At 49.7% G+C, this 16,522-nt stretch overlaps 8 protein-coding genes across 8 annotated transcripts; 4 read left to right on the top strand and 4 right to left on the bottom strand.

The window, feature by feature from the left end:
• Positions 1 to 197: 197 nt before the first annotated feature.
• mdr2 (ATP-binding cassette permease mdr2) lies at positions 198 to 2,655 on the bottom strand (the record flags this gene model as incomplete). Its single annotated transcript, XM_056716600.1, has 3 exons — positions 198 to 692; positions 745 to 1,380; positions 1,441 to 2,655. The coding sequence occupies 3 exons, from the start codon at positions 2,653 to 2,655 to the stop codon at positions 198 to 200; spliced, it is 2,346 nt and encodes a 781-aa protein (XP_056564222.1).
• Positions 2,656 to 3,138: 483 nt separating this feature from the next.
• Positions 3,139 to 4,655, top strand: N7489_010850 (Hsp90 co-chaperone CDC37; the record flags this gene model as incomplete). The annotated part of the gene is made up of 2 exons (XM_056716599.1): positions 3,139 to 4,097; positions 4,166 to 4,655. The coding sequence occupies 2 exons, from the start codon at positions 3,139 to 3,141 to the stop codon at positions 4,653 to 4,655; spliced, it is 1,449 nt and encodes a 482-aa protein (XP_056564221.1).
• Positions 4,656 to 5,058: 403 nt separating this feature from the next.
• Positions 5,059 to 6,210, bottom strand: N7489_010849 (clathrin light chain CLC1; the record flags this gene model as incomplete). Its single annotated transcript, XM_056716598.1, has 4 exons — positions 5,059 to 5,410; positions 5,519 to 5,619; positions 5,689 to 5,921; positions 5,982 to 6,210. The coding sequence occupies 4 exons, from the start codon at positions 6,208 to 6,210 to the stop codon at positions 5,059 to 5,061; spliced, it is 915 nt and encodes a 304-aa protein (XP_056564220.1).
• Positions 6,211 to 6,478: 268 nt separating this feature from the next.
• Positions 6,479 to 7,952, top strand: N7489_010848 (CTD-interacting domain-containing protein; the record flags this gene model as incomplete). Its single annotated transcript, XM_056716597.1, has 5 exons — positions 6,479 to 6,576; positions 6,634 to 6,725; positions 6,781 to 6,839; positions 6,891 to 7,032; positions 7,084 to 7,952. 5 exons carry the CDS (start codon positions 6,479 to 6,481, stop codon positions 7,950 to 7,952), a joined length of 1,260 nt encoding a protein of 419 aa, XP_056564219.1.
• Positions 7,953 to 8,352: 400 nt separating this feature from the next.
• On the bottom strand, positions 8,353 to 9,797 carry N7489_010847 (t-SNARE syntaxin TLG2; the record flags this gene model as incomplete). The annotated part of the gene is made up of 4 exons (XM_056716596.1): positions 8,353 to 8,595; positions 8,662 to 9,005; positions 9,115 to 9,635; positions 9,775 to 9,797. The coding sequence occupies 4 exons, from the start codon at positions 9,795 to 9,797 to the stop codon at positions 8,353 to 8,355; spliced, it is 1,131 nt and encodes a 376-aa protein (XP_056564218.1).
• A 1,043-nt stretch (positions 9,798 to 10,840) lies between these two features.
• On the top strand, positions 10,841 to 11,720 carry N7489_010846 (calmodulin; the record flags this gene model as incomplete). The annotated part of the gene is made up of 6 exons (XM_056716595.1): positions 10,841 to 10,843; positions 10,961 to 11,017; positions 11,095 to 11,110; positions 11,218 to 11,343; positions 11,399 to 11,611; positions 11,686 to 11,720. 6 exons carry the CDS (start codon positions 10,841 to 10,843, stop codon positions 11,718 to 11,720), a joined length of 450 nt encoding a protein of 149 aa, XP_056564217.1.
• Positions 11,721 to 12,103: 383 nt separating this feature from the next.
• On the bottom strand, positions 12,104 to 13,135 carry N7489_010845 (uncharacterized protein; the record flags this gene model as incomplete). Its single annotated transcript, XM_056716594.1, has 2 exons — positions 12,104 to 13,070; positions 13,122 to 13,135. The coding sequence occupies 2 exons, from the start codon at positions 13,133 to 13,135 to the stop codon at positions 12,104 to 12,106; spliced, it is 981 nt and encodes a 326-aa protein (XP_056564216.1).
• A 1,385-nt stretch (positions 13,136 to 14,520) lies between these two features.
• N7489_010844 (glycoside hydrolase family 47 protein) lies at positions 14,521 to 16,474 on the top strand (the record flags this gene model as incomplete). Its single annotated transcript, XM_056716593.1, has 4 exons — positions 14,521 to 15,221; positions 15,276 to 16,061; positions 16,117 to 16,374; positions 16,435 to 16,474. The coding sequence occupies 4 exons, from the start codon at positions 14,521 to 14,523 to the stop codon at positions 16,472 to 16,474; spliced, it is 1,785 nt and encodes a 594-aa protein (XP_056564215.1).
• Positions 16,475 to 16,522: the final 48 nt, after the last annotated feature.

Genomic DNA, 16,522 nt, shown 5'->3' with positions numbered 1-16,522 from the left:
GTAATTGCTGACTTAGTATCTATCGCAAAATCTAACATGCAAAATGTGCGGGAGTATGAGAAGAGAGGAAGAGTGAGAGGTGAGTGTAGATGAGGGAACATGTATTCCAAGGAGAAAAATCAACAAGAATGAAAAGACATCGTAAGGAGATGGCCGTGTAACGGTAGGGTCAGGAGTAAACAAGGTGTGGAATACGATCACTCCTTCTTCGAAGAGGCTGTCTCCTCTACCTCTTCTACGTCATCTTCCTCCAGCTCAGGCTCTAACTCCTCCTTCTGGAACTCCCAGAGCTGATCTGTCTCCATAGACTTGACCGGAGGTGGCGTTGTTTCGCCACCACTCATTTGCCATTCCATGAGCTTCGTAAAGGCGCCATCCGGGTGAGAGCTGAGCTCCTCGTAGGAGCCTTGCTCGGCGACCTTGCCGTCAGGGCCAAGGACAATGATGGTGTCGGAGCGCTTGATGGTGGAAAGACGGTGGGCAATGCTGATTGTCGTGTTGTTGCCGCGAAGCAGAGCGGCCAACGCACTGTTGACGAGAGTCTCGGATTCGGCGTCGAGGGCCGAAGTGGCTTCATCCAGAATCAGAATGTCAGGTTCCTTGATAAGGGCACGCGCAATGGCAATGCGCTGCTTCTGACCGCCAGACAACTGGGCTCCACGGGCTCCAACGTGAGTATCGAGTCCATCAGGCTGTACTAGGTTAGCTAGGTTCGCCAAAATAATAGCTGGTTGGCGGACTTACGAAGTCACTGATGAATTGGCAATTGGCCTTGCGCGCAGCAGCAATGATCTCCGATCGTGTTGCTTGAGGAATGCCGTAAGCGATGTTCTCGGCGATTGTTCCAGAGAAGAGCACAGGCTCTTGGGAAACAACGCCAATCTTTCTGCGAAGGGACTTGGCGTTCATGCCCTTGATATCTTTCCCGTTGATCAAGACCCGGCCCTCGGTGGGGTTATAGAACCGGAGCAAAATGGATGCAATGGTAGATTTGCCTCCACCAGATGGTCCAACGATCGCAACGTTAGTTCCTTGAGGAATCTCGAAGTTCAATTCCTGGAAGATCTTCACAGCGGGGCGGGTAGGGTAGCAGAACGTGACGTTCTCAAATCGAATGGGTCCACGCGCGGTCTCGACCTTGAGACCCTTGGTTGGGTGAATCGTGGGCTCACGATCTTGCAGCTCAAAGAGTCGACTCGCCGCACCCACACCTTTCATCAGCTCTGAATAGAAGCTGGAGAGACCGAACATGCTGGAGCCTGCATAAGCAGTGTACATTAAAAACGAAGTCAATTCTCCAATGCTGATAGCACCCGATTGAACCATCCCACCGCCGACATAAAGCAGGGTCAAGATCGTCATGTTGCCCATCAAGCCAGTCTAGGAAGAAGTCAGTCAAAATCAATAAGAAGCCAGAAAGAATCAAGACTTTCGACTCACCGAGCTGAAGAAGGTTGCGCTAATCAGAGACTCTTTTTTGCCAAGCTCGAATATTTTGCGAACTTGTTTGTTGTACCGGTTGACTTCGATAACTTCACCGGCAAACGACTGACTAGTCTTGACGTTGCCCAGGCGCTCTTCCGCAATCTTAGTCAACGATCCCAGGTTCTTTTGCATTTTGCGACTGATGTTCCTAATGGCTCGACCGTAAAAGAGAGCGCCGAGACCAATTGGAGGAAGCAACACAAGCAAGATAGTAGACAGCTTTGCACTAGTATAGGCCATCAGACTGAAACCAGCTGCACCGCTAACAGCAGCTCGTAGACCATCGGACAGGTTCTGCGTGATACTCTTGCCAACAATGATAGTGTCGGAGCTAAGGCGCGAGATCAGATCACCAACCCGGTTGGCATCAAAGAACTCGGCATCCTGCACGAAGGTTTGACGGAAAAGCTTGGAACGCAGCCTAGCAACAATTCGCTCACCAACAATTCGAAGAATGATGATGCGCCCATAGTTTGCACCAGCACCCAGAAGTAGAATTCCACCGAGAGCAGTGTAAAACATGGGCATGCTCAAGCCGAACAGTTCGCCCCCTCCTTCGGTTACGCTCTTGGTGGCAGAGTCCATGATTTTACCAATGGAGAAGGGAACTGCCATTGTGATTGAAGAGGAGATTAGGAGGAAAAAGAAGGCGAAACCAAGGGCCTTGGATTCAGGGCGCGCGATCTTCAAAAGCCGCCAGATTTCGGAGAATCCGGATTTCTTTCCCGATGCGCCGTCCTTGGCCAATCTGGCGCTCATGTTGACCTGCGCTGCCTGCGCTGCTCGCTCAGACAATTCGAAGCCCTTGTCCTCCTCCACTTCTTCTTTTAGTTCTGGAGCTGACCGGGTAGTTGGCACTGTGGAGGATGCGGATGGTTTCGCTTGGAAAAGTTGGGAAGTTGAACATAAAAGGCGTGCTTGGGAGACAATGCGAGACGTAGAAGGGGTATATTTGAAGCTGTTGTTTTGAAGCAAGAGTGGGTTCGCACCATCCCGGAGTGTACCCGAGGCGGTTGAATAGAGACGGTTCAACCCATTGTGGTCGGCGGAAGAGATAATAGGCGGTCTCGCTTTAGGAAGTAGGTCGCGAGTAAAGGAGCTATATGGTCTCAAAGCCTGCCGTGGGCTGACACCCAAGGCCAGAGACACAGGCAGCCTGGCACTGCGCATCTCGGAGTCGGATCGGACAAGGATCGAAACGGAATTGGAGTTACAATGATGTCACCGAATAAGACGTCGACATGCCATATCTAAAGGGAAAAAGTTCAAGTTGAGCACATCACATGGCACACATTCAGCTCCTTGGAACGTGCAATGGACTAGGAGCGGATGTGTCTGGAGCTTCGTCCGACGCCCACGGTCATCGGCAAAGCGGTTTTCGGGGCCGGTTTTGCCTTAGTCGACCGCTCGTGATTTTGCCCGTGCTTACCGCCCATGGAAGCCGGTCGAGAGCTCTAGATACTTCATCTGTCCTGGGCCAGAAGCTTCATTTCTTTCGAGTTTCACTAGGTTGAAACGCTTCAAAAATATATCGGTAAATTTGCTGAATTGTCATTTGCATCAGGATCGTCAAAAACTTTTGTTCCTCCCCTGTTTCCTCTGCCGCTGATACACCACCCCACCTCTACTCCTGCACACTCACTGTCAGACAAGATGGTGCTTGACTACAGCAAATGGGACGCCTTGGAGCTGTCAGATGACTCGGATATCGAAGTTCATCCCAATGTCGACAAACGCTCTTTTATCCGAGCAAAGCAAGCCCAGATTCACCAGCAACGAGAGCAGCGTCGTCATGAAATCAAAACCTTGAAGTACGAGCGCATAATTAATGATGGATTGTTGTCACGCATCGACAAGCTTCTTGGGTCTCTGAAGAAGCACGAAGACTCGTCTGCATCCCCCGACGAGTTCATTTTCACTACAATCATGGAGTTCGCCAGCAATCCCGCCGAAGATCAAGCCCCCACCCCGCCGGAAGGAGTATACACACACGAGCCGGAACAACCCAAGTTTTCCCAGATGATGAGCTCACTGGTGGACCAGGTGAAAAAGGAAATTGGCGATTCTAAGCCTGAGAACCTCTTCAAGGCATACATCCAGGGTGTGAATGGACACTTGGAAAAGATTCAAGCACTTCAAAAGGAATTGTTCGCAAAGCTTGCGCAACTTGAGAAGGAGGAAGGCTCCAAGATCACCAGCGATAAGCTACATGAAGGTTTCAATCAATCGCATGTGGCCAGGATTGCTGAGAAGGAGAAGGCGGCTGCCAAAGCAAAGGAGAGCTCTGTTGAACTCCTGAACCCTGGTGCAGGAAGCTCCGCCGCCAAGGCCGATGATGAGGGCGATGATGAAGATCCTGCCGATGTCGAGATTAGCCCGCTAGCGAAGAAGTTTGCTCAGCTCAAGCCTGGAGACTACAAGGCCTATCTACAGTTCATCTCAGCGAACCCGGAAATTGTCGCCGAGAAAGAGACTGACGGTCTACTCGTTGAGGCGTTCAACAGTCAGCTCAAGGGTCAAGATGACTATGCTCGCCAGTGCGTGCACCAAGGTCTTCTTCTGCAATACTGCCGTTCGCTTGGTCGTGACGGTATCCAGCTGTTCTTCACTCGGTATGCCAATCTTCTGCCCGTATTTCATTTTCTCTTCTTCAGTCAATGGCTAACATATAAACTTCTAGCATCACCACTAAAGATCACTGCGCATCAACCCTGTTCCTTAATGATGTCAATGAAACTTACGCTCGTATCAAATCCCGCTCCGCTGAACTTAGCAAGGACGGCTCAGCGTCCAACGATCCTGCGGGCGTAGAGCAAATCCAGCTGCACGCCGTTGACCCCAACACCAAGATAACCATCAACCTTCCCGGCGCCAACAGCGAAGACCCCGTTGAGATTGAGGCACGCAAGATCTTCGACGCTTTCCCTGAAGACCTGCAAAAGGCACTGGCAACCGAGTCCTTGGACGAAGTCAACAAGGTTCTCGGCAAGATGTCCGTTGATGAGGCAGAGGTCGTTGTGGAGCAATTGGGCAATGGTGGTATGCTCAGCTTGGAGGAAGGGATTGTGGATGCTACGACAGCAGAGGGCCAGAAGAAATTGAAGGAGTTGGAAGACGAGGGGAAGCAGGAAGTGGGTGAGCCCGGTGGCGACGTTACCGAGCTTGACTAAGGATATGCAAAAAGCGATGATGATATGAATTGAGTATGCATTTATTTATTTCTCTTAATCCGAGAACAGGTTAGCAACTACTCCCAATATTATCGTACATTTGTAACATTCCATTCATCAGAGCTAATCGGCCGGCGAAGGAAATCCGTGGTATTAACGATGCTATCAATTTGAGTGAGATACTAATTTACAAACCCCCCTAAGAGACTTCGCTGCGTTGAGTAAAATAAAATAAAGAGAACAATTGACGTAGCGGCCAGATCACGGCCAGGCTACCAAATAATGCGGGGAGGGGGATGTAGAAAAAGCCATATCATATGAGTAAATGTGGGAAACTTGTGAATACCACGTCTTAACCCCGGACTCCCGAATCTTCTATCCCCCACGCGCCAAAGCAAACCACCTATATTCCGCTGGAGCCGGGAGCCTCCTGGTCTTTTCGGAGGTCGATCAACAATTCACGGAAACGCTCCTTGCCGGAGCCGCTGGCACCGCCCGCGGAGCCCTTGCCCGATACATCAACCAGCTTAGCAATGCGCTCCCAGCTAGTGCCACCCGCAGATGTATCCTCCCGGTTCGCGAGGAACTGTTCGGCCTCGGCGCGGGCGTGGGAGCGGTTCTTATCGGCCTTGTTGTTGTAGGAAACGTAGAAGTCGTCAATATCCTCTTGTGCCTTCTTGACGGTACTGGCCTTCTTCTCGGCGGAGACCTCTGCACGGCGGGCGATCTCAGAATCACGCTTCTCGCGCCATTCACTGAGGATGGAAAAACAGACGTTAGCTTGGGAACCAGAGCCGAAACAAGATGAATGCAAATCGCAAAGGCAATGCGCCCCGTCATTCAGAGCCTGAGATCCAACTCACCGAACAGCATCTCCCTCATCCTCAGGTTCCTGCGCGCTCTGGTATCCGGTGCGGGGGAAAGGTGAGCCGGAGCCAGTGATTGTGCCACCGGGAGCAACGCGCTGCATAGATGTAACCCCTGGTCAGCATACTGTATGTTCACCACAATGTATCCAATAGCCAATTCATACCTCATTCTGGTTCTGTGTCGCAACGGAGGGGAAGGATGATTCAAATTGGCCAATTTCCTCAATGGGCTCATCACCTCCGCCGAGAAGGTCGTCATCCATCGTGCCTACATTGGCGCCGGCAACGTGGTCTTGAGAAGTAGCGAATTGCTCGGCATCTTCACCGAGCGCGGCACGCTCACGGGCAAGGAAATCATCATCGGTGGTGGCTTGGACGTCAGCTACTTCGGTTTGGCCTAAATGCGGGTCATGTTAGCTCCGGTGTAAGGAGAGCAAGTAAGGTGGGTTGAGCATACCCTCAGAGAAGTCCTCTAGGGAAGGGAAACGGTCAGCCATGCTGGGAATGGATTGTACTTGACTGTTGTATGATTCAATAAAGACGTTTGAATCAAGGAGATGGTCTTGAGAAGAAGTAATCAAAGGGTCAGGAAGTTGATTGTTATAGGAAGCAGTGTTGACAGGTGTGGCCGGGGCGGGCTCGGAGGCCCGTTGTTCTGCCGGTTCCGGGGCGGTAAGCTTATCCATGTTTCAAGCTTTGGGGTACAGACCACTTCAACTTCACTTGTGGTGAAGAAGATTGAGAGTTGAGATCTTTGTTTGATATCCCTTTTGCTTTGTTCTGGTGGCTTTTCTTGATTGCAACTTAGCTGCAGTTTTAAATCCCACCAGTGATCTTCAATCGCTCCTCGTTTCCTATTTGCTTTCACAGTGATTGCGACTTGCACTTCAGATCCGATAATTTCACTTCTCAAGAGCTTGCTGCTTAATTCAAGTGCTTACTATTTCTATCATTATGGCTTTTACTGATGACGCTGTCAAAGCAAAGCTATCAGCTCTGAACGACACGCAGGAGAGCATCGTTACTGTTGCGCAATGGGTCATGTTCCACAGGTACAGACGCTTACTCCAATCTCAAAGAGACTTGCTAATTTTTGACTGTAAATTTAGACGCCATGCTGAACGGACTGGACAAATTTGGCTTCAAAAGATTCGCGAATCGCCGCCTCCCAAGCGACTCAACTTGATCTACCTAGCTAATGGTATACATATCCTCCCACACCCGAGCTCCGCTCTGCTTGCTGATCATATACACAGAGGTTGCCCAGCAATCGAAAGTACGCGGAAAACATGATTTCCTTATTGCGTTATCCCCAGTCCGTCTCCCTACCGGTCCGGCATTGCAACTCAAACTAACAGAACAATAGATAATTGTCGACGCTACGTCAGCGGCTTACAAGGGTTCGCCGGGTGAATATCAACAAAGGATCCGCCGGGTCGTGGAGGTCTGGAGACAACGCAGTGTATTCGATGGTCCTATTTTGGATGCAGTGGAAGCTCGTATAGACGGTAGGTCGGATCAATACGCACGAGTGACTAGCCAAACTGATCATGTTACAGAACTCGACAAAGCTCGTCCCACAAACAAGAAACAAACCCTCGGAGGATCTTTCTTCAAGGACACTTCTTCGGGATCCACCCCGTCCGAACTACAGCCTCTCAACCCATTGCAGGTTACTCTCAACAAGGCTGTCATCAACTCCACCAACTCCGCCACAAGCGCTACTTCGGAGTTCAATAAGCTTCACGACTCCAAGACACCGAAGCCTACGCTGCCTGTACACGCCGCGCGTCTAAGTTCACTCTTGAAGACGCTTGCCAACGCAGAAAACTCCGTCTCTGAGGTAATCAAGTCGCGCCGCGCCTTGATCGATGGGCTTGAGAAGATTCTCCAGACCAACCGTGCAGAGCTATCGAAGGAGGAAGGCCTTAGCACCGAGATCGCGCAGAAGAAAGCCTCAGTCGATACCGAGAAACGCGAAGTCGAAGATGCGATTATGCGCGGTCTACCCAGCGAAGAGTCCTCTACAAACCCCGGCGAACACAGCGGACACGGTGATGCATCCGTCCGCCCAGAAGTCGAAGCTCTGACACCTCCCCCGGTGGAAGCTATTACGCCGGTGGGGTCCCCACAGCCAGAAAAGCAGCAGCTTCGCCGCGGCCCGTTTACGGAAGAGGCGGACGAGGACACTTCAGAATGGAACCCCATGAACATCCCCGATATGCAGCAGTCAGGCAACGGGTCTACCATCATTGATAAGCCCACTACCACTTCTTCGAGTCATGGCAATGACTTTAATGTCGCTGCCGATGGTCATGCAAAGAGGCGCAAGATCTCGCATGGCGAGGAGGACTATGCGGCTTTTGCGGCCGGCGAGCTAGATGCTGATGTTGCCGATCTGCTTGCCACTCAGGCAAACAGTAAGTGAGCTTGAAGCATAATGGTCGAGGCCAGATTTTACCTTGGTGGTTTATGTGCGTCGGCTTCTCTTGTTTTGGTGTGATTTATTCATTTCTTTCTTATTCTATCGATTTCCTCTTGGCATTATTTCGGTTTATGCTAGATATCATACTTTTGTGTATGAAGTAACTAAATGTATGAGTTGGACCATGTAATATATGGCATTGATCAGACTCGTAGTCCGATTCTCTCCGCATTTTCTCCGTGCCAGTGTCTTGCATGGTGTCTAGTGTCTCCATATACTTGTGTTTACGTGCCTATTTGCTTGCGACTAGAACTAAGCAATACAGCAACTATCGATATGCAACGGGGATGTCTGCTCTTCTCGTCACATTAACTATGAACCCATTCTATTTGCAAAAGAAATGTCATCGGAATATATCCGGATCCATCCACCGATCTCGCGCGAAGCGGTTCGACAACTGATGCCTTCGCCCCCGGTAAGACAACACAGAGCGGATATTGTTTGAAGATTCATCTTCTGGAGGTGGTGGCGGCTTTGAACTGCCCCCCTTCGGTTTCACGACCAGTAAAATGATCATACCCACCACGACAAGGAGAAGTAATAGCATGATCTTACGCTTAGTGGTTCGTTGTTGATAACCCGTAGCCTATATGAGTCAGTTTCTCATTCTAGCGACATTGAATGAAAAGAAAAGAAAAGAAAGGTAACATACCACTTTCAGCTCCTTGTCCGCAGCCTTCACCTCGGTGCCCATTCGCTCGACGTTGTAATCTATACGGTCTAACATGGTTCCTTGGTCGATAATCATGGTCTGCAGTTCACGGAAAATATCCGAGAGTTCAATAATGCCCTTTGCGATATCGTTGATCTCGCGCTCCCGCTGCGCAATAGCAGCATCATTCTGACCGGTCTGTCGTTGTGAGGTCTCCTGCAACATCGTCTGCGAAAAGGACCTGTCGGCATCTGACTCCATCATCGACGGATCCGTGTATGGGTTCTGGGCCTGCGTAGGCGCGCCATCGAACGGCGTCGCGATACCCTCGAGATCTCGTAATTCTGCGTAGAAACAAATAATCGCATTAGCATATTTGAACCAACCGATTCCGCCTGTGCCACGGAAAGAGAACAACAAGAACGAAACAAAAAGAAAGAAGTGGTCCCATACTCCGTAAATAAGTACTTTGCTTCTTCCTAAACCTAGCACTGGCCTCCTGCACCCTCGCAGCAAGCGAAATCTGAATATTTTTCGCCATAGTCTCCTCCCCACTCGTAACACCACCATGCGCCTTAGACTCGCCGACCATAGTCTCGATGCGCATGATAGAGCGCTGGCAATCATGAAAGGAGCGCGTGACATCCTGCGTCAAGCTCTCGATAACGCCCTCGTCCTGCCTGCGCAGCTCCTCGTCGCCGAAGCCGGGAAGAAGGTGTTTCTGGTGTAGCTTGTCGAGTTGGGCGGAGTTCTGGGCGATCTCGGACAACAGCTCGGAGACCTCTTCCTGCACGTCGACCCAGCGCGGCGGGAGGAGGTCCATCTCGATGACCATGTCGCCATCTTCGTCCGTTTCGGGTATTAGGCGCCTGTTTTCCTCCGGGTGCGAGGGTGTGTCGGAGAAGCCATTTGTTGGTGTGAAGTGTGGCTTTTTGGCTGGGTGGTGGATGAGGGATTGGCGGTAGGAGAAGTAGCTATGTTTGGAGGTGGAGTGTTAGTTGCTGTTATGATTTGTAGGTTGGTCTTGTGGGTGGTGTTTCTTTTCTTTTCTGGCTCTTTCCCGGCGCTGACGGGTTGCGCTTGGGGTAGGGTAGGGTATATGGGGTTGCATACAGGTTGGTTCGATCCCGCCACATCGTGAGGGCGTCCGGAGGATCGAGTTGTGTGGCTGATTTATTAGTTTGTTGAGGTTATAGGAATCATGATCAGGTGGGAGTGTTAGGCTGGGATTGAATGGTTTAGAGTCTCGATGTAGCCAGAAGTTGATAGGAGCTCTCCACATGTCGGAAGGGGTCACGTATGGTATTCATCATGTAATATGTGGTTTTGTCCACGTGGAATGTGGTAATTTTGGTATGGCTGGGTAAGATATAAAGACAGCTTGATTTGCACATATTCTCTACTAGAAATATACCGATGTCTCTCTCATGCCAGCCCCTAGGTAGCTTCAAATGGCTTACTATATGGCTCGTGTGCTTTAACTAAAAGTGGCATTGACAGTGGACCCCCGGATTTTCGAGCACAATGTGGCCCAAATAGGTAACTATATGTATGTTCTCAAGGTAATGCAAATTCGAAGACTAATAGACTGGAGAATAACCGAACAACTATGTTTCATTGATATAGGGTATTATAATATGTCTTATAGTCAGCTTGGTTCCAGGTCTATAAATACACCCGCAGGTCTACACCCTACAAAGTACTAGATATAACCTTGGAAACGAGATCCAAGATAAAACAAAAGCCAAGACCTTCCTAATGCAATTAAAGCAATCAAATCCCATTGTCTACTCTGGTATAGTATCACTGTTAGCTCGATCGTAATAGCCCTGGGCCACGGGATCAAGCTTTCTTGTCCAGCGTTACATCCACATCATACAAGATGAGGAAGGAAATATATAAGATAGTACTTTTCAAAAGATTGAAAAGGTATATCCACATGTACAGAGTAGATCTCATTAGATATCAAGAGATAACAGAAGAAAAAAGAAATACCAATGCATATGCCCAGCCAGTGGCAACATTCAGCCCCAGGAGAGTCCCACCGCCCTGAGACGAAACGACGCTGACTGGGCACCTCAGACACGCTATTTTGGTTACTCTCGTAAGGCTGCTCCCCTTAACCCTCTTCTTCATTTGACCCCTCCTTACTTTGTTGTATTTTCCACCTACATTCATCATGGTATGTCCATGATCCCCCTGACTTATCAGTTGTGTTGTCGAGAATAATCGACAACAAAACCCCCCACATTGCGGGGCATCGTCCCTGCTGAACCTCCCTGACCATCGTATTCTCTAGGCCGATTCCCTCACCGAAGAGCAAGTTTCTGAGTACAAGGAGGCCTTCTCCCTGTTTGTGAGTGACACCACACACACATTGAAGATGTGATCATCGAATACATGCTGACCGGGGTTTGTTTTGTTGCGAAATAGGACAAGGATGGCGATGGTACGTGTGGTCGCGCCCGACACAGCTTAGTCGAGCCCACAGCAGGGTCCTCGGCGATGGAATCTCGAGAGAAAAGAAAACATTCTAACATGCAATCCTACGAATAGGGCAAATCACCACCAAGGAACTTGGCACAGTCATGCGCTCGCTGGGTCAGAACCCCTCCGAGTCCGAATTGCAGGATATGATCAACGAGGTTGATGCCGACAACAACGGCACTATTGACTTCCCCGGTACTTCACCATAATCTACTGGTATAAACGAGAGACGGCTACTGACGTGCGGTAGAATTCCTTACAATGATGGCTCGTAAGATGAAGGATACCGATTCCGAGGAGGAGATCCGCGAGGCATTCAAGGTCTTCGATCGCGATAACAACGGGTTCATTTCCGCCGCCGAGCTTCGCCACGTCATGACTTCCATCGGCGAGAAGCTGACCGACGACGAGGTGGACGAGATGATCCGCGAGGCGGACCAGGATGGTGATGGCCGGATCGACTGTATGTTTTGGAAACAATCTTGGAGCCTACGGGCACTTGCCTCCCCAAATGCTAACCTCTCCGTCTCCATATAGACAACGAGTTCGTTCAGCTCATGATGCAAAAATAAACGCCGCGTTCCCACCGTGCGCCTTTTTCAATGTTAGCTGACGTCGCGGTTTTTTAACGAGGATGTTTCTCTTCCATTTCAATTTTCCAATACCGATTTCCTGTAGTCTATACTCACTAGGCTATACATTTTGGATGATTTACGATCAAGCGTGTGCTTTGAAATGCAGACGGAGTGGACTGGGCGGTACTTTGGGTCAAGTGTTCATAATATAGGAATGATGGCTCTCTCCCTCTCCCTATAATTCTGATGGTACTGGGCTTTCAACATCACCCTGTGCCAACCAGCCATGTCCATGTCCATGTCCACGAAATACCGTAGCAAGCGTTTAAGAAGTAACCTAACCATTCATCCATACCAAAGCCCACCATTTAAGCATACAGCTATCGATTAAACCTCAAAACCTCCATAAACTGCCTCGCAACATCTGCCCCAGACCACGGATCAGGGTCTTCCTCAGCACGCTCACCAACCACAGAGCCAGTCCTATCAACCTTAGTATCAGCCCCAGACCCAGCCTTCTTCCACCTCCTCAACCGATCCTTGACCTCCCTCCCAACATTCGGGATAAGAATCGCCTCCCGAGCCTCAACGCCCAACCTCCCCCAAAACTCCCGAATCAGCGATGCAGTCGCCGCATACTCAGCATCGATATCCGACTCTTCAATCGCAGAGCTAGCGAGGTCAATACCTGCGACTTCAACGTCCACATCACAACCACCGCCAGCACCAACACCAACATCAAACGATCCATCCTCCCGATCCACAGGAATGGCCTCCACAACCGACGGACCACGCCACTCAATCTCAACAACTGTGCCACGCACACGCGCCGTCGGGAACGTCTGTCGCACGTCACCAAGACGCACGCGGAAGTCACCAACCTCATAGACGATCCCGTTCGGGACAGCTAGCGTGAACCGGTGGTTCCAGAAGGGCTGGCAAGCGTAGGTGAAGTGCTGGAAGAGGGTCCCATATGACGAAGGGGGGATAGTCGTCATAACCATTGGCGGGGAGGAGTGATCTGGCGCGATGGCATTTACAGGGCCGCGCGCGCCTTGGTTTTGATTTTGGTTTGGTGCTGGGATGGGCTTCTCTGGCTCCGAGGTGTAGATGAAACCGTGGGCTGGGTAGTGGGTTAATGAGAGAAATTGCATGTAGCGTGGGTTTGAGGGTTTCTTGTTTGAGTTTGAAGAGGGGAGTAGGCCTTGGGTGTCGCGGAGGAGCTTTTGCTCGAGGCCCCAGCGGCCGATTGGAGTTAGTTCTTCATTTGGGAAAGCGGCGCGGAGGCGCTCTGTTATTACTTGGAGGGCTGTTGAGGCGTTTGGGTTTGAAGGGATGAAGTAGACACTTAGTTGGGTTAGTTTGGGGGTTTGCGTTAGATTTGAAGAGGGGATTTACCCAGTGATAGGCATTTTGATGTTTGTTTTCTTCTTATATTCTGGGCAGGTGCAGAAGAGATGGAACTGATGATCACAGCAGTGTTGAGCTGAGAGATATCGATTGGGGAACTGATGTGTTGAGAAGATGGCGGTGATCAGCCCCTAGACAGTCTTCAGTCCTACTAGAGGATTGATTCAAGAGATCTGTAGCAGGTAGCGACCATGCAATATAGATATAGAGATTGATCAATAAGAATGATGATCAAGTCCAGTGCCAGAAGGAATGACAAAGGACGATTCCTAAACAGGAAGGGAGCTTTGCAATCTATATAGCTTGATTAGTATAAACACTGATTGTGAGAAGAATCCGTTACCTTTGGACAATTTCTATGTATATGAGATTGTTCTGGAGGATCAAGTGGTCACCAGATGAAAGCCCACGATATAACACTGGAGTGCAAACAGAGCAAACATCTTAACACTTCAACTGTCTGGAAACCAAATCTTTTTCTTGCAACGATAATTGCCCTTTTGTTATATTCATTTCCCTTTCTATTACATGGTATTGCAATTAGAGAATTCAGATATTCAGAATGCTGCTTCCTTTCCCCCCTCTTTAGCCCGCAAAGAGATTGATATGGCTCGAAAGTGCCCGAGGTCAGCCTTGCGGTCACATTCAGCTCAGCTTCTCGACTTCTTGATACTAGTCCCTTTGACTCCACTCCCAAAGCACAAAATGGTGCATATGAACGGCTTCCTATCGATGTGACATGAAGACACAAGCAGGCTTTCAGACTTGCAACTTGTTACTGCTTCCCGATCTTCATCTAAATATCGACAAGATCAACACCTACTCCATCAGAGAGAGTCAGGGGCCGCAGTGGGGTTGGTGGCGTCCTCAGACAGAGTACAGCTTAGAGGCACAGAAGAGCCTCTTGGCGCTTTTATCACAAGTCTAGACTTGACCATTGATACACTAATAATAACATTATGTTGTTTGGACCCTGCGGATTTCCCTGATTGCGTGGCCCGGTGTTGAAGGGGGCACATTCTCAAATTTGCGCCAATCATCGTCCGATGCTCTGCAACATCATGCCTTGCACCAAATCGACAGCCACAAGGACGATCAATGGAGCTCCAAAGAACTCGGCCGTGTCTGACTCCTTGAGACCTCTCACAATCCATGACGTGCCACATTGTGTAAAACTGTGTCCATTTCCTCTTTTGCTTGTTCTAACTGTCGCGAATCTTATTCTCCTGGAGACGCCAATGTCGGCCTTTGCTACTAGTCCCTACACTTGACAATTGACTTGTACACCATTCAACTCCTTCTCTGGGCTTCCTACGACTATTTCCTTTTTTTTTTTTTTTTTTTCCTTTTTGGTTATTTTGGCACGCCCCTACTGCATTCATTTATTATGTATAACAAGCGCAAAAACCGACCTTTATCAACAGCATTGTTTGTGATTATCGCGACATACATTTTCTTCTTCTGGCTCCCTAGTACAAAAACATATCGAGGTCGCCTAGCAAAGCCAGTCTCCAGAAAAGACAGCACCGTTCGGCAAGATGCTATTCGTCTAGATAAAGTCACCGAGCGATTTCCCGTTACAGAGTACATCCCATTGCCAACAAGCCCAGCTAATATTCCCCGCATCCAGCATAACTTCCCCGAAGAAACGCGCGGCGAGCGCAATGCCAGACTCAAGAAGCGGGATGCTGTGAAGGAGGCTTTTCTTCATTCATGGAATGGATATAAGGACCATGCGTGGATGCGGGACGAGGTGAAACCCCGCACTGGAGGATACCAGGATACCTTCAATGGCTGGGGTGCCACTCTTGTCGATTCGCTAGATGCGCTTGTGATCATGGGGCTAGACGATGAGTTGCAACTGGCCCTGGAGGCTCTGGAGGAAATCGATTTCACGACGACTAAGAGCAGACATGTGCCTGTCTTTGAGATCATCATTCGCTATATGGGTGGTTTTATTGCTGCTCATGACCTGACCGAGGGCAAACATCCTATCCTGCTGAGAAAGGCTGTCGAACTGGGCGAGATGATCTTCAATGCGTTTGATACGCATAATCGCATGCCCCAGGTACGCTGGGAGTGGACTAGGTACGCCACAATATTAAAGAATATGCAACGATATTCGGGACTGACAATACCCAGATCCGCCCAAGGCAAAGAAATCACACCATCCTCACGCACGAGCTTAGCAGAAATGGGCTCCTTGACAATGGAGTTCACTCGCTTGACCCAATTGACCGGTGATCCCAAGTACTACGACGCCGTGCAGCGAATTATGAACGAGCTCGAGATCGGACAAGACAAGACCCGGATGCCGGGCATGTGGCCGACATGGATTGACACCGACCGAATGACGTTCGACGACTCCGAGTTCACTATTGGCGGATGTGCCGATTCGGCATACGAGTACTTGCCCAAAGAACACATTCTCCTGGGCGCACAGACAGACAAATATCACCGCATGTACGAAAAGGCCATTGAAACATTCAACGAGAATCTACTGTTCAGGGGAATGACCCAGGACGAGGACCAACACGTTCTCTTCACAGCTAACGTTGTTGCAATGCGGGGTGACTCGAAGACCTTCCAGTATGCGCCTGATCACCTCAAGTGCTTCATGGGCGGCACTGTGGCTATTGGGGCCAAGGTCTTCAATCGACCGGAGGATATGTATGTTGCCCGGGGACTTACCGACGGCTGTGTCTGGGCATATGATGTTATGCCTACAGGGATTATGCCGGAAGTGTTCAAGGTCAGTCCTTGTAAGCACATTGACGAGTGTCCGTGGGATGAAGAGCAGTGGATGTCAGATGTCATATCGCGCTCTATCAGTACCGAGGAGGACCGCGAGAAAGCGGAGGACCATATTGAGGCTGAGCATTTGCCGCCTGGCGTTACTAGTGTTCGAGACGCATCGTATAAGCTCAGGTACGGTTTCATCTCATTCCTTCTGCTGCACTTTACTAACATACTACCCTTCTAGACCTGAAGCTCTTGAATCTCTGTTCGTCATGTACCGGATTACTGGAGATAAGACTCTTCAGGACTCCGCGTGGCGCATGTTTAAGAACATTGATAAGGCAACCCGGACTAAGTTTGGCCATTCGTCTATCAACGATGTGCGTCATTCGAAACCAAAACATCAGGACAAAATGGAGAGCTTTTGGCTTGCCGAGACTTTGAAATACCTCTACCTTATCTTTTCTGAGCCAGATCATATCAGTCTGGACGACTATGTGCTGTATGTTTGCTCCCCAGCTGTGTTTATCCTATATGAACGAGCTAATAATTCTCTTTTCAGGAGCACGGAAGCCCATCCTTTCAAGCGACCAAGCAACTGAAGCGTTATAATATTGGGATACAGCTTTCATCACCAGCATAATATTGGT

This window comes from Penicillium chrysogenum (assembly GCF_028827035.1).
Source record: "Penicillium chrysogenum strain IBT 35668 chromosome Unknown utg000005l_segment0_segment0, whole genome shotgun sequence".
Classification (NCBI taxonomy): Eukaryota; Fungi; Ascomycota; class Eurotiomycetes; order Eurotiales; family Aspergillaceae; genus Penicillium; species Penicillium chrysogenum.
The sequence above is the reverse complement of the archived record's forward strand: the minus strand, read 5'-3'. Positions and strand labels throughout refer to the sequence as shown.